General features: G+C 34.4%; 1 protein-coding gene across 3 annotated transcripts in view; it reads right to left on the bottom strand.

Moving 5' to 3' along the window:
- Positions 1-16,278, bottom strand: part of STIM2 (stromal interaction molecule 2) — a 165,857-nt gene that overhangs the window by 6,719 nt on the left and 142,860 nt on the right. For 2 of the 3 annotated variants that reach the window (XM_005554636.5, XM_065544845.2), the window contains exons 8-11: positions 13,358-13,525; positions 13,050-13,073; positions 12,527-12,627; positions 12,049-12,287 (exon numbers count right to left, since the gene is read on the bottom strand). In XM_005554636.5, the coding sequence (XP_005554693.2) occupies positions 12,049-12,287; positions 12,527-12,627; positions 13,050-13,073; positions 13,358-13,525 (532 nt within the window). The remainder of the gene's footprint in view (positions 1-12,048; positions 12,288-12,526; positions 12,628-13,049; positions 13,074-13,357; positions 13,526-16,278) is intronic. The other variant, XM_005554637.5, reaches the window with a different exon arrangement.

Raw genomic sequence — 16,278 nt, 5'->3', positions numbered from 1 at the left:
CTAACCAAAAAGGCTTAAAAATTTACCTAAGACAACAAATCTTTAAATTTAAAAACCTGTATTGTATCACAAATTTTTATGACTGTTAACACAAAGACAGGACAACAGAATAAAGTAAAGTGGACTTTTACCAATGGATATCTCTTGAAATATCACAAGTTCTTTGAACCTCAATCAGTTTTAAGTCAAGGAAATCACTTAACTACTGTATGCACAGTCTCACAGCTGGTGAGGCAGAGCTCAGACCAAAACTTGTTTCTTGAATACCCACTACTGTGGAACTAAACAGAAATCTTAGATCCAACTGTTTCCGCTACCAGTCTCAGTCGAGACTCATGCAGGTGGGTAAACAAACTTCCCCTACATCTTCAATGTCCTCACTAAATGGGCATTCCATTTCTTACTCTTAACTGAACGAACATAGTTCATCTAATAACAACCTTCTCAAGCTGAAGCTGTTCGCTCCTGCATGGTTCAGATGCTATAGCATCAGGACAAAAGGTGGGTGGCTTTGCTCCCTAGTACTGTCTGCATACCCTTACTTCTGCATCCTTTTATACAAATGCATTCGTGCTGAAGCGAACACTATTAAGGGACATGACTGCATCTTCCACCTCCATTTCACTAGTCACTTCCTGGACGGTCTCTGTCTTACCGGTCCTTACAACCCATCATCAACGCGGGCAACTTCACTTGTAAGACCTAGCCAACACCCTGACCAATCAAGGTTTCACCTCTTCTCCCCTGACCTTCACTTCTGCACCACCACACACTCTCATGCCTTGTCCCACCATCATTCAGAACTGTGCTATCTTTGAATATAAGTCAGACTGGGCATGGTGGTTCACACCTGTAATCTCAACACCTGGGAAGGCCAAGCAGGGAGAATCACTTGAAGCCAGGAGTTTGAAACCAGCCTGGGCAACATAGCGAGATCCTGTCTCTACCAAAACAAACAAACAAACAAACAAACAACAAAAAGACATTAGACATTTAGATTCTGACCATGGTCCACCTTTCCATTTCATAGTGTGTTCCCTCCACTTATGTATCCTACTGTCAACCCATGCTCAAGGACCTTACTCTACTGGTTATTCTTTCTCTTGCCTTGTCATTGTCTGCCTTTCCCCCTCCCACAGCATTTAAAAGCAAATTCTGAAAAGACAAACGTAAAGAATGAGCAAATGACAATAACAGCAACAAAAAACCCCTCTACCCCAGACTGATTTTCAGCTGACATATCTCTGTTCCTGTTTATGAAGAATTGTCTATGTTACTGTCTCTACTATTTCATCTTCACTCATTCACCAAAGAAACTGTACAGTGCTTATTTACACATTCACAATTTCACTGAAACCATTCTCAACCAGATCATGATCTACCTCAAGGTTGCTAAATTCAATTAGTACTTCAATCCTTCCTTGACATCTGATCAGCATCTAACAGTGATTATTACTGTGCCCTTTGCTTGTCTTCTCCGAGCATATTCTCATCTCCTCTTTCACCCATCCCTTGACTGCTGGTCTTCTTCAAAGTTCTACTCTAAGCCTTGTTCTATTCTCGTTCCACTTAATCTTCTGGAGTAAGTTCATCTACTCTCGTGACTTCAATGATCATTTGTGGTCTACAAAAGCCCAAATCTGTAACTCCAGGTTTAATCTTTCTCCTGAACCCTTATATCCAACCGCCCAATGGACACATGAATGTGCCACACATGCCCAAACTGAATTCAACATTTTCCTTCCCAAACTCACTCCTCCTTCTGTGTTCCTTAGCTCAGTAAATAACATCACCACCTACTCAGTCATCAGAATTGTCAACACAGATATTCTTGACTCTTCTTCCTCCACCATAATCCACCTCTAGTTAACCACAGGGTTTTTACCTCTCTAATATCTTTCAAATCTGTCTGCTCTCCTACACCCTCACTGCTGATGGATTATATTGGACTACTGTACCCATATTGTATTATAAAATCCTGATTTCCCCCCTCCAATTTATTCTCCAAACTGCACCTGCAAGTTCACTCTAAAATGGAAAAGGAAAATGAAAGTGTATTGCTTAAAACTCTTAAAGTGAAACCCCTTACCACGGACCAGACTGCCCTCCTTACCCAGCCTCTGTTTTAGAGCTCGTGTCCCTCTGTTCTGTTACAGGAATATTAGAAGCAGTATATCTCTCCCGGCTCCTCAGAGGTATCACATTCTCTCTCACCTCCACGCCTCCTTTCCCCAACTCTCCCTTGACCTACAATTTCAGGTCTTGCTTAAGTGGCATTTCCTCCAGGAAGGTTCCCAATCCCTCCAAGTTTGAGGTCAGTGTTTTCCCTTGTGTCTGCTCAGCAATACCAAAGTATATTTCCCTATTGCATAATTTATCTCAATGCACCGCTCCACTAGACTCTAAGTTCCATAAAAGCAATCACTGTGTATCATGTTCAACTTTGCATCACAACACCAGTCTATCATAGTGCTGGGTAAAAAGTAGATGCTCAGTAAGTATCTGCTCAGTAAATCAACGAATGATACAAACAGAAAAAGCCATGGAAATAACGTGATGAATTGAAACAAAGAAAAATAAAGTAAAAGTAAAATGAAGTATAATTAAAAGGCTTTTTCCAAACACAAATAAATATAATATGGAAATATTTGTAATTTAGCTGGCAAACAGAATTTTCTCTCACTTATTTAAAGGATTCATAGATTAGAGAACTATAGGGCTCCTGTAAATCTTTAGTCGGATGTTTTCTCTCTGCCAAAGAAGAAAATATATCTTGTAAATACTAAAAAAAAAGTGTCCAATGTCACATAGATAATTAAATTCTACAATTCTCGACATATACTGCAGTCATCTGAGTAATCACTCATTACTTGGAATATACAGTAAAACCAGCAAGATTCAGTCATAACTAAGTATGGTGGGAGAGGAATCAGGTCTGCGAGGAATCAGGATTCGCTGCTTGGAAAAATGAATACTATCCACAGAGAGAGATATATATATATACACACACACACACACATATATATATACACACACACACATATATATATATTGCATAAGGAAGTTTTAAAAAGGAAATCGTTTATGTAAGAAAAATTCTAAGTAATGCAATAAAGAATATAAGAATCAGTAAATTTGTCACATCTGTAAGTTGTTTACAACTTGACAATCTTTTCCAAAAATATCTTCTTACATATTTTGCCATCTCTTTTGCCTTAAAAAATCTGTCCGTTAAGAGTTATGTACACTTAGCCGGGCGCGGTGGCTCAAGCCTGTAATCCCAGCACTTTGGGAGGCTGAGACGGGTGGATCACGAGGTCAGGAGATCGAGACCATCCTGGCTAACACAGTGAAACCCCGTCTCTACTAAAAAATACAAAAAAAAAAACTAGCCGGGCGAGGTGGTGGGCGCCTGTGGTCCCAGCTACTCGGGAGGCTGAGGCAGGAGAATGGCCTGAACCCGGGAGGCGGAGCTTGCAGTGAGCTGAGATCCGGCCACTGCACTCCAGCAAGGGGGACAGAGTGAGACTCCGTCTCAAAAAAAAAAAAAAAAAAAAAAAAAAAAAGAGTTATGTACACTTAAGAGTTGAGGGTTGTCCTTCCTCCTTGTTGCTGCTTGAAGAAGTCTATGTAGGGCTGAAAACATTTGCAACATCACAAACTTTATGGAAGATTAAAAAGCAGTGCACTTTGGCCTTGTAACAAGTTATCTTTTACATAAAGCAAATATGAATCTCTTATAATACTTCCAGGCCATTAATCATTCCTAATGCAGATAAACATTCATTCATGTCTGTGATTTATCACAGTAGGTAAATGACACATTAAAGGTCACTGTATAGGAATCTATTTCTGGGATAACTTTTCATTCTAATATTGATAATTACCTATAGAAGCAGAGCAGTTTAATATGACCCTGTATTTATAAACTATATTTTGTGATGTTTCTTAGTTGAAGAGGACAAAATTTTGTTTTCAATAAGGCATTCCCCTACTAACAAGAACCAAAAATAAGCAATGTATATACTTCTGGTTCTAACAACATAGCAGTCAAAGGTAACCTGACAATTATCTCCCAATACCCAACAACACAGTTCAAATACCCTCAAACATTCTTATATAATGGATAAAATATGACAATTGCTTTAAACACATAGCTGAGTTTGTAAGGAGAACAGAAAACTCTCAGAGGCCAAAACAAAAACTAAAAGTAAATGCTAATATGATGCAACTGTTATGGGAGGTTATCAGTCTCATTAATCTATGGGTTTGGGGTTTAATTTGGGGACATAAGATTAGGCTTTGGGCCTATGTTAGGTATTGGAATAATGAGTCAGTGTTCTGGATAAAGGCCTGGACCTAGAAGGGGTACACTCCTCTGTGAAAGGGTAAAATTCTAACTAATGAGCAAGCAAATTTCTTTTATTTCAAGATCTCTAAATATAGGGATTTTAAAAGGGCTTCTGTGAAAAACTCAATACTCTGGGCCTATATCTCATATGAGATTGGAGTGCAAGTTCATACTACCAAAAGGGTCTATGAAACTGTATTCCAAAGAGTTAACATAAAAAACTGGTCCCAACTTGGTGATATCCAAGTTGAAACTACTGCAGGAAGCAAAGAAAGGCATTTGAGGGGCACTTTACTACTTACACAGTTTTCTCCAGGGTGGAATAATGGCAATCTCCTTAAAAATAGCTACGTAAGAAATTATAAAACAGGAGAGAGAAAGCAATCTGCTATGCAAACACAGGAAACTGCTGTAACAATTGACCAAGAATACCAAATATGAGGATGATCAAATGAAAACTAAAAACTAGGGATTCTTTTTACATCATGAAACTATATAACAATAAATAGAAAATATGAGAAAAGAAAGCATTAAAACATAGATTTGATGAAAAATCAAAGAGAACTAATAGAAATGAAAAACAATAATTAGAGTTAAACATTCAGAGGATGAGCTAAAACAAAACTAGAACTGAAGAAATAATCAGTAAGCTAGAAGGCAGATCTGAGGAGATGTCTCTAAAGGCAGTGTAGATAGATAAAAAGACTATAAAAAGAAAAGTTAAGAAATGTGGACGACAAGATGCAATATATAACTAATAAACTAATACTAGTCCTAATATTTCTACATAACTAATATTCCAGAAGGCATGAATAGAAGAAAAAATAATATTCAAAGAGATAATGGCTAATGTTTTTTTTTTCCAGAACTGATAAAAGACACATCCTTCAGATTCAAGAAACACATCAAATATTAGCAAAAAAACCGGTTAAAATCCACACCCAATCATATTACAGGGAAACCACATGACAACAAAGACAATGAGAACATTTTTCAAGCAATCGGAGAAATGGCAGCTTATCTACTAAAAAGAACCTGAACCAAGCTGACTGACTACAAACTTCATAACAGCAACAATGACAACCTCAAAATAACTGAGAAATAATTATTGAAAACTAATTGTTAATCTGGAATTTTATATCCAGACACATTATTACTCTCAAGTGAGACTGAAAATAAAGATATTTTCAGGCAAAGACTAAGAGAATTTATCATTCCCAATTGCTCACTGAAGTAGCTTTTTTTTACTGAAGAACATATTTTTAAGAAAGAAAAAAAGAAATGAATAACAAGCAAAATGCAATGATAAACAGAGAAATAAACACATAAGTATATGTAAATTATGACTGAAAGAAACAACAAAAACAGTGACTGTTTCGAGAGACTTTCAAAACAAAACAAAATACTAGACAACGTTAACACATGATTTAAGATGGGAGAGCAGTGGCTAAAATTAAAGCCTCTGAAGATGCTGAATTGTCCAAGAGAATGAGAGAAGATAAGAAGAGGTGTGTAAAACAGAAACCACAAAACAAGATTGCAGAGATAAATTCAAACAGATCAGCAAGGAGAGTAAATAATATTTGCATTAAATTTGCCTTAGCCAGCAACATATTCTCAAATAGGATACAAAATAAAACCAGTTACTGCTATTTCTTGTAGAGATATATCTAGTGTCTAATAATGGAAAAATTTAGAAGAAAGTGAAAAAGATACGTTAGGCAAATATTAATCAAAAGAAAGCTATTATAGGTATTTCAATATCAGGTAGTATAAACTTAAAGGCAAAAAGTATTAGCCATAAAGCAGTGTCCACGTAACTATAAAAGGAACAGTTAATCTGTAAAGAAGATATTATACCTGAACTTGTATTCACCAAATAACTTAGTACAAACTATATAAAACAGAAATGGGCAGAATTGTAAGGAGAAACTGACCACCATGGGAGCAACCGATAGAAGAACAGACAAAACTGTGTAAGTATACAGAAGATTTTTATCATAACACCTGAGTTAACAGACTGTATAGTACCCTGTAACTAACAATTAAAGAAAACTAATTTCCCGATATAGAAAGAACCATTAAAATATATGACCAATAAATACTAAGTCACAAAGCAAGTATCAGGAAATACAAAAAAAGTCATACTGACCTTTTCTCTAACCACACACAAGTAGAAATCAATAGGCAGAGATGTTTTTAAAAACCAACAGACAACAAAAAAACAAAACATACATGCATATCTGGAAATTAAAACATATGCTTCTAGGTAATTCATATTTCAAAGAAGTGACAAATTAGTAATTAAAAACCTTTTAATATTTGATGATCATAATCAAATTAATATGTCAAAACTTGTGGAGGTGGCTAAGGTGGTTCTTAGAGAGAAAATTCATAGCCTTAAGATAATATGAGAGAAAACAAAGACTCAAGATTCCTGTGGGAGGTGTATAAATATTAAAACAAACAAGTAAAAAAGTAAACTCCAAGAAAGTAAATAAAAGAGCAGAAATAAACAGATAATATTAACAAAACAAACAGGCTTTTGACAAAAGTGAAATAAAACAGACAACTGCCAGCCTGACAAAGGAGACGAAAGAAGATATAGATAATTATTAGGAACAAAAAAATTTTAAAATGTAACTGAGATTTTTAAAATCATATAAAATAGTATAAACAACTAAAAGCCAATAAATTTTAAAATTCAGATAAAACACAATATTCTAGAAACATGTAACTTCACAAATCTACACTTTTAATCATTAAATTAAATTAATACTACAGTTTAAAAATCTGTTCCTTGCCAAAACATATACATCAAGGTCAATTCATAGGCAATGTATTTAAAATCCTCAAAGAACAAATAATCCATACCTTATACTATTTCAAAGTATAGAATAAAAATCATACAATTTACTGACTGATTATTGTAGCCCAGGGGCTGGTTCCAAGTGTCTTACAGGTACTACTTAATTTAAATTTTAACATATCTCCACAAGGTAGGCTACATTTTACAGAAAAGGAAGCTGAAACTCAGGAAAGTGCCTCCCACTCAGTGCCCGGAGTAAAAGGTAATACAATGACTACAAGGTGAAGTAAAGAATCAAACCCAAGCAGTCTTGTTCCAGAATTCCACATCTTAACCCTACTTTATATTGCTGCCTCTCTCTAAAAGCAGAAAAGAATGGAATGAAAGAACAAGGAGTATAGTATTCCTCCTTATGCTTGGCAGATGCATTCTAAGACCACAGTGGATGCCTGAAACCATGGATAGTCCCAAACTCTCTACACACTATGCTTTTACTATGCATACATACCTATAATAGAGTTTAGTTTATAAATTAAGCACAGCAAGAGATTAACAATAACTGATAATAAAAAAGAACAATTATAATAACATACTGTAATAAAAGTTAAGTAAATGTGGTTTCCAAACACCCCCACCTCGAAATATCTTATTGTATTCTACTCACCATTTTCAAACCACAGTTGACCACAAGTAACTAGAAACCATGAAAAGCAAAACCACATATATGGGCAGAGGGGGACTACTCTTTGATTTATTTTATGATGTTAATATAATCTTGATACCAAAATCCAAGACAGTGTCAGGAAGAAAAATTACTGGCTAATCCAATGTGTGATTACAGATGCAAAAGTCCTAAATAACAAACCAAATCCAACTCATTCTAAAAATAGCACATTGTGACAAACATAGTTTCACTGACATTTAAAGGATTTACTTAAACAGATAAAAACTCAGCAGAATAAAAAATGATCACCTAAAATTATGCAGAAAAATAATTTGGTAAAATTTAATATCCACTGATTAACAAAAAAAAAACATTCTTAGCAAAACAGAAATAGAAATGACTTTCCTTAACTTACAAGTAATCTACCAAAAACATAAAAAAAAAAAATACTTCCTGGTGAAATTCTGGCAGCATTCCCTTCAAAGTCAGAAACGGCAATCCCTATTACCAGCAGTCACCACTTTCATTCAATGTTTTACTGGCGGTCTTAGCTTGGGCAATAAAGAGGAAAAACTTACTAGTATTAACATGAAAAAGCCAAGACTACCATAAAATACTTAAATATATGTTTCTGTATTTAGTATTCTGTATTCAGCATACTAAATCCAATGGCATTTCCTCATCAGCAACCAGCAATCTGAAATACAGTTTTATAAGAAAGGTAATGTATATAACTACCAAAAATTTATTAAGGTACCTAGAAATTAATCTTTTTTTAACAAAAAGCAAGACCTGCACAGAGAAAAAAAATTATCAATTTTATTTAAAGATATAAAAGATCTCGATAAATGGAATTTATTAATAATTCACTGCATACAAATTCACAAATTCAAAAAAAAATTTTTTAAACCCAATGGAGCCTTTCATGGAATTTCATAAGCTGATCTTAAAATTCAGAAGATTAGTTAAGAGTAGAAATTCTGAATTTGAATAATAAAGGAAGACTTGGTCTTATCAAATATTAATACTTTTCACAAAACCCTAGAAACTAAAGCAGAACGAGGCCAGTGAAACAAAATGGGAGAGCTGGGAGCACTTATGTATCTACGGAGGGAAGTGGTATTATAAGTCAGCAAGGATAGAACAGGAATGAAGCTGAGACAACTGTTTACCCATACCTCAAGAGATATATTTAGATTCCAACTTCACACTATGAACAAAAATAACTTCTAGGTGGATTACAGGACTAATGGATTAAAGAAAAACTTAAAAACTCTAAGGAGTGCAAACAACAATCTATCATCTTCTGAAAAAGACATAAAAAGCACAAATTAGATTCACAATTTGCCATTAAAAAAGCCAAAGTCTGGAAGATATTTGCAACCCTCAAATAACCAGGAAAAAAAAAAAACAAAAAAAACACTTCCACATCAGTACGGAATCTTGCAGGGACTCCACAGCAAGAACAAGCAACTCAGAGAGGAAGAAATCTGAACAACAAATGCCAATAAAGGAAATGGCACTCAACCTCAACAGTCATCAAGGAAATAAAAAGTTTAGTAATTGTGAGGTATCATTTCATACTCATTCGAGTTGCAAAACAAGAAAATCGGATTATTCCAAGCACTGATGAGGATACAGGCACACAGGCACTCTTATAAAACAGTGTAAACCATTTTGAAAGCAACTTGGCAATGACTAGTAAAAGGTGCCTTCCCAATGACCCAGGAGTCCATTTCTAGGTGTCCACACAGAGAAACTCTCAAAGTTATGCACAAGGAAATACAGGTAAAGATGCTTGTTGCACATTGTTTGCAAGGGTCAAGAAAGTAGAAAGAACCTATGTCAGTAGAAAAACGGACAAACTATGGATTTTTAAATACAAAAATTAAATATATAAGTTATGGTTAACTCATTAAGCAGTGACTTTAATTCATCTATACATAAACATGAAACATGTTTGAAATGTTAACTTTTGAGCAAAAAAAGTTGTAAAATAACGCCTAGTTTGATAACATTTATATACATTTCTAAACACGCAACAATTGTATATAATGTTATGGATATATATGTATGTAATGAAAGTACAACAGGCTTTAGCATAAGTCACAACTTCAAAACAGTGGGGAAAGGGAGGCAATGTGGTATTTGTAATAGTTTATTTCAGAGAAAAAGATAAAGAAAAATGTTGAAATCTGTTTATCTTTTTGGTAGGTGGGTATATTATTTTCAGTCATTTTAAGTGTGTGTGGACGACTTTATAAGAAAGTTTAAATAAATTGTTATCACATTCTCACCAAGGAAAGCACTTAGCAGATATTTAAAAAGTAATAGGAAAAGATATTTTAAAAAGTAATAGGAAAACAACAATCACCCATTCCCCTATCTACACAGAGTTAACCATTGATATTTCCATATAATTAAACATAGACAATATTATTCTATGTATATTGTTACAATCTTTTACTGTGTTCTTAACACACTACAGGCATGTTTCCTTGTCATCATTTCAAACTTGTAAAATTTACACAAATCCATGGTAAAAAAAAAAAAAAAAATTAACTGCTCAGGAGGGTATAGAAATGAAGAGCCTTCGTCCTTTCCTAGACTTCCATTGCCGAGAGTTTTCCATTTATCTGGTCCAGAAATTAGGCTTTTCTAACTTAGCAGAGTGGAGTACCTCTGTGGTGCCACTGGGTGGAGGCAGAGCTCTCAAATTGTAATCTTTGGCATGAGTTATTTTTCAGAGATAATAAATTTGATCACGCATTTCTTTTTGAGACTGGGTCTCGCTCTGTCGCACAGGATGGAGTGCAGTGGCACAATCTTGGTTCACTGCAGCCTCTGCCTCCCGGGTTCAAGTGATTCTCCTGTGTCAGCCTCCTGACTAGCTGAGATTACAGGCACACGCCACCACGCCCAGCTAATTTTTGTATTTTTAGTAGAGACAGGGTTTTACCATGCTGGCCAAGCTGGTCTTGAACTCTTGACCCAGTGATCCGCACTCCTCAGCCTCCAAAAGTGCTGGGATTACAGGCCTGAGCCACTGCGCACGACCTGATCACAGCATTTCTAAAACATTAAATTTATAACCAACTCTCGTACTTTTTTCTTATTTAAAAGTTTAAATTTGCCTATATGACACAATCACTTACAACTAGAATAATTTTCACATTTAGTACAATTGTTCCTTTTAACAGACATATGGATATCCAATACCTCTGCCCCCACCCCAAAAAGTGTTTTTAAAAAGCAAAGAAAAAAACTAGTCAATCTAGAGAATGCACCTTCAGGCACAATTCAGATATTAAACATGGATTTTAAGGAGGAAATTCAACTTTTAAAAGCTACAGTTTTCAAACAAAAGCATATACTTATGAATCAGTGTTGCATTTGGCAAGCTTAAGGGCATATAATTCAAATAAACAAATACAAACTGACAATATTCAAACTGCAGAGCTGGCCCAAATCTAGACATAACTTTGCAACCATCACGACCTCGCAGTATGGAGCAAGCGAAATGAATGCAGTCACACACTTCTAGTTTTGCTGTATTTACAATCTGTCCACTCTTCTTGTCTCCTTTAAGAGTTGAGTGCCTCCTCACTCTCCTTGCATTAACTGTCTGCCATCAAACCAGAGAAGTAAAACCAGCAAAATAATACAAGTACATACCTAGAGTGAGTTAGTCGCAGAGCTAGGATTCAAATCCCTGTTTCCAAGATCTTCCCCTAATTTTTATTTCTACTATACATTAAGCGGCCATTTGAAAGGATATTTTCCCCAAAAGCTCAGCACTTCATTCCCATACTGATTTGGCATTTATCATGTGCTATCTTTACCGTCAATTATGTTTTTATGTGACTCCTCATTTCGATTTAATTACAAGCATCGTTTTAAAAAAAAAAAAGTCTTATATTCAACACTTAATATAATGTTATATGAAACAGTTGCTCAAATAAACATTTAATAATCAAATTTATAAAGCACTCAGATTAAAGTGTGTATAAATATATAATATAAATATACAAAAAGTATTTATATATGCGTTTCACATGGTTTTCTCAAATAGTAAATATTTAAATTACTAACAAAAAGAAAGAGAAAATGAAGGATAACCCAAATTTTTTCTCATAGATTTCAAAGTACATGATTCCTAAAAGGACACAGGGGAAAATTACTATAAAACCTATATCAACACTTTTTGTTGAACTCACCACTTACCAGGAAATTGTGACACTATTGGGGGTGTGTCTTCATCTAAGTCATCAACTCCTCCAGCAATTGGATAGGGTGGAATGGAGACTCTGGGCATCACCACCCAGCTGTGATCAGAATAAAGGGAAGAGGTCAGGCTGGGGAGTCCTGAGTTATGGGCTATCTGAAAGCCACAGATCTTCTCAATTTGTTGCCAGCGAAAAAGTCGTTCTCGTAAACAAGTTGTCAACTCAGAGAGAGCTTTCCTGGAAAAGCCAATAAAGAAATTACTTACTGCATCAAAAGATCTTTAATATGGCACTGAAAGAAGGCAATACATGAACAGACCGTGGCAATTAACTAATTTCAAGAAGAAATAACTCACTTTTAAAACTAATGTAATTTATGTAATTATACAATTAAATGATAAATGTAAATTGTTTATAAATCACTCATTTCAACACAATAACAATAAAGCAAATAAAAACTAAAATAACATTCTTACTTTGCTTCCAGAATTTTGTGGTCTACCTCATCTAGGGAGGAGCTGTGTGCAACGTGCAGAGTCCCAAAGACTGTGCTTCTCTTCTTTTTAATTTTTTCTGCCTAGAAACCGAAAAGGAATAAAATAAGGCTAGGTTTGAAAAAAATACAAACATTTATATATATATAAAATAATAAAGTTTATTTTGGTTTTTAATATATTAACAATCATAAAACCAGTAGAGAATTACTAGCCAAGATATCCCTGCATTCCAAAAAAGAAAACAGATGAGGGAGAAAATGTGCTTTCCTAAGCCAATCGATGTAATTCAAAACTTGATTCTGGAGAATTTTTCTCTTATTTCTATGGTTCAGGAAGACCCGAATCTTGTACTAAAAGTAACAGAAAAACATTAACTATATCCTACTATAATGGTGCTAGTGAGTGAACTAAGCTTTTAAATTCTCTTGCTAGAATTCAGATTAACACTTATTCTCATTCCACACAATGTAAGTGTCAAAATTAATTTCCAGTAACTACTAACCTGAATCAGATATGAAGCAGCAACCTAAAGGAAAAAAGCTCTGTATAAAACTTTTATGATAATGATAAAAAAAAAAAAAAAAAAAGAATGTTTAAATCACTAAGGTCACTTCGAAAAGTATCCAAATGCAGTAATTTTAATTTAAAGCTTATGATTACTAGAGTCTATTTACACAATAAGTTCCAGTTTGAAAAAGGAATCTGCAATAAAAAAACTTTTATTCAGATCTGTGTATCCCAGTTGAGTAATCCCTCTAAGAATGCAGCCTAAGAAACAAATTTAGTAAACTTTGAAATACAAGAGAGTACCTCATCTTTAGCAATAGCTAGCTGCATTTCAGCGTTTTGTCTTTTAATATTGTAGTATTGCACTTCAACTTCATGTGTTAACTGAAGCCATTTCTGCAGTGCATCTGGAACAGACCAGCTGCTTCTCAGTTCAAATTCTTTTTCGGCCTTTTTCAGAGCCATGCGAACCTAGAAGAAGGAAAGGAAAGAGGCAGGAAAGGAGAGAGGGAAGAAGGAAGGATTAAAATATTTTTTAGTACCCAAACTAAAAGAAAAGCTATTTTAATTACGTTCTTTGTAAACATCGTTTTAAACTGCAAAGTCTAAATACAATAGATTTCTAGCATTAAAATTAAGGCTGAGCTTCGAGTACATCTTAAATCCACGAGGCAAAGTCGTGAAGTCAAGGAGGGTAGAGAGGTCTTATTTATATCTTAAGTTGCAATATTTAGTTTTGTATGTTATGAAAACCAGACTGAGGGGGAAATAATCAAGGCTATATACAAACTAAAACTGATCATATTTTTCCCATAATGCATATTTCATTTATGAAGTATTATATAAAGAAGTGTCCAAAATTGGGTGGATACACGTTCTACTCCTCCTCCGAATGTTTCCAAAAGACCCTACTGTAGCTCCTTCACTATATACTGATTTTTTAAAAATTGTATTTTTCTGTAGTTTTTCATGACATCTTCTTTATGGCTAGTTATTTCTTATTGTTGCCAAGTATATCTACCTATTATTGTCTGTGTTACCACTTCTGCTACATAATTCCCTCCTTTGAATATACCAGAAAGTAGCTAAGTGAACATCTGCAGAGCATGTACAGATTGTGAGGAAACAGATTCTGAGTGAGAATCCACTTGATTTTTTCATGAGAAACTATGCATAGTCTTCAGTATAAGGATGTCCTAGTATTTCTTCCACCTGCCATTTAATGGAGCCAGAAAATAAACAGAAAAAAACAAAATGCATGGTGGTTAGTTGATAAGCGCTAAGAAAAAGTATCATAAGGAAAGCCTCACTAAGGAAAGACACAGAAGGAATAGATGATTCATTCTTGGAACGATTTACTTAAAAACTAGCAAGAGTTTTCAAACTAAAGATGTGTAAAGATACAGAATGTAATTTATGAAACTGTGCACACTCACTCACACTCAAGACCTTGAGGCAAAGCGACGAACGACTACAGAGCATCCTGCGTGTCGAGCACCACCCCACAGATTAATTTTCCCCAAAGCTAACTAAGGACACTGAAGAGCAAAGGAATGTTTGATCTGAACAAACCCAACTTATTTGAATAAACTTTATAGTGTGCCAGAATAAACCAGCAAGAGTACTATACACAAACTTCTGATAAAGAAAAGGAACAGCTGTCAGTTAGTGTGAAAACAAAGAATTGTGTAGAAAAATATCTTTTAAGATTCCAAAATTAAAAACAAAATTCACAATGCAACACTAGGTAACAATTCAAAAACACATTAAAGTAAGGGGAAGAGCATTAACTCACTGAAAACAAATCCCAGGCAACATATCTGCCTACATAACTAACTGCAATGGCTTGGGACAATACTGTGTTTAACAAGTCAGTTGGTTAAGCTGTGTGGCGTTCCTGCTAATCTCTCAGGAAGATAAAATTTAAGCTCACGTTCATGCAGACCTGCATAACACTACAAAATGTATGTACACAAGCCCTTTTTCTCAGAAGATTTTAAAGCTAAAATTTCTATACAATTTTCACTTCCATGGAATTATACAGAGAATCTCAACAAAATTCATTCAAGTTATGCTCTTTAATCATAGATTTTTCTTAATATTTCCATAAATGTATTTCCCCTAAAAAAGCTCAAACACATTTAACATAAAAACTACTTATATATATTTTTAGCATAAATTGAAGATGAACAATGTTTAGATTGATTGCCAAATAATGACTCAAACTTGTGGAAAGTCTGACCTTCTGATAGTAGCAACTATTTAACTGTTTTCTCTGCTATTACTCATAAATGTTTCATTTAATCTAAATCCCAAACCTTAGTTTAAATCACATTGTTGTTTATAGGGGAATGAACACAGAAAAAATTGAATAATAAACAGCTTTTGCAAACAATAAATAACTGTTTAAAATGTAACAATTATTTACATAATTTTTGTATCTTAGGAATAAAACAACAGTAAGTAAAAACATGATGTCACAAAAACAGCCTAAATATCTGAAAACTTGGTTTCTAGACCCAACTGTATTATTTATCATCTGTGTAACCTTAGTAAGTTCCTAAGGCTTATTGTCTCATGGAGAATAGGGGTATTTCACTTGCCCTGATTAAAGGCTTCCTGAGACTTTTTCTAAGAAACCAATTTGTGAAAACTATTTAAATCACACAAAATATAAAGTGGTACTTAGTCACCCAAAAGTCTCTGTTCTAGGAAAAATAACACTATATAAAAAACCTACCGGATTTTCCTGACTTCTAAATTTATGTTGATTATTCTCCAGACAAAATACAGTAATTCCCTGAACTATGTGGAATTGTGGGTTATGTCATATTATACATCATTTCTCAGTTAAACTTATTTCTACAAGCAAGGCTTTTAATAGCAGTATGAGAAGACACAGACTTTGGAATATGACATGCAAAATCTTGCCTTTACCAGTTAACAGCTGTGTAACCCAAGGCAAATAAGTTATCTAGCCTCTCTACACAGCTCATTTGTAAATGAAGATACTATCTATGTGCTGTGAGGATTAAAATTTATGAGCAAACCACTGGCAATGTTTGTGGCATACACTTCTGGTATAGAGTAAGCCCTCAGAAAATTGTGTTTCTTATTAATATAATCATGCCAGACAGTGTTCTTTTTAAAATACCAATTTCCTTCCTTTAAATCACCTTTTATTGACCCAGGATCTAATGAGATTACATTCATACCAATACATC

The sequence above is a fragment of the Macaca fascicularis genome, chromosome 5 (genome assembly GCF_037993035.2).
Source record: "Macaca fascicularis isolate 582-1 chromosome 5, T2T-MFA8v1.1".
NCBI lineage: Eukaryota > Metazoa > Chordata > Mammalia > Primates > Cercopithecidae > Macaca > Macaca fascicularis.
Note: the sequence above shows the minus strand (reverse complement) of the source record. Positions and strands in the feature narration are given on the sequence as shown.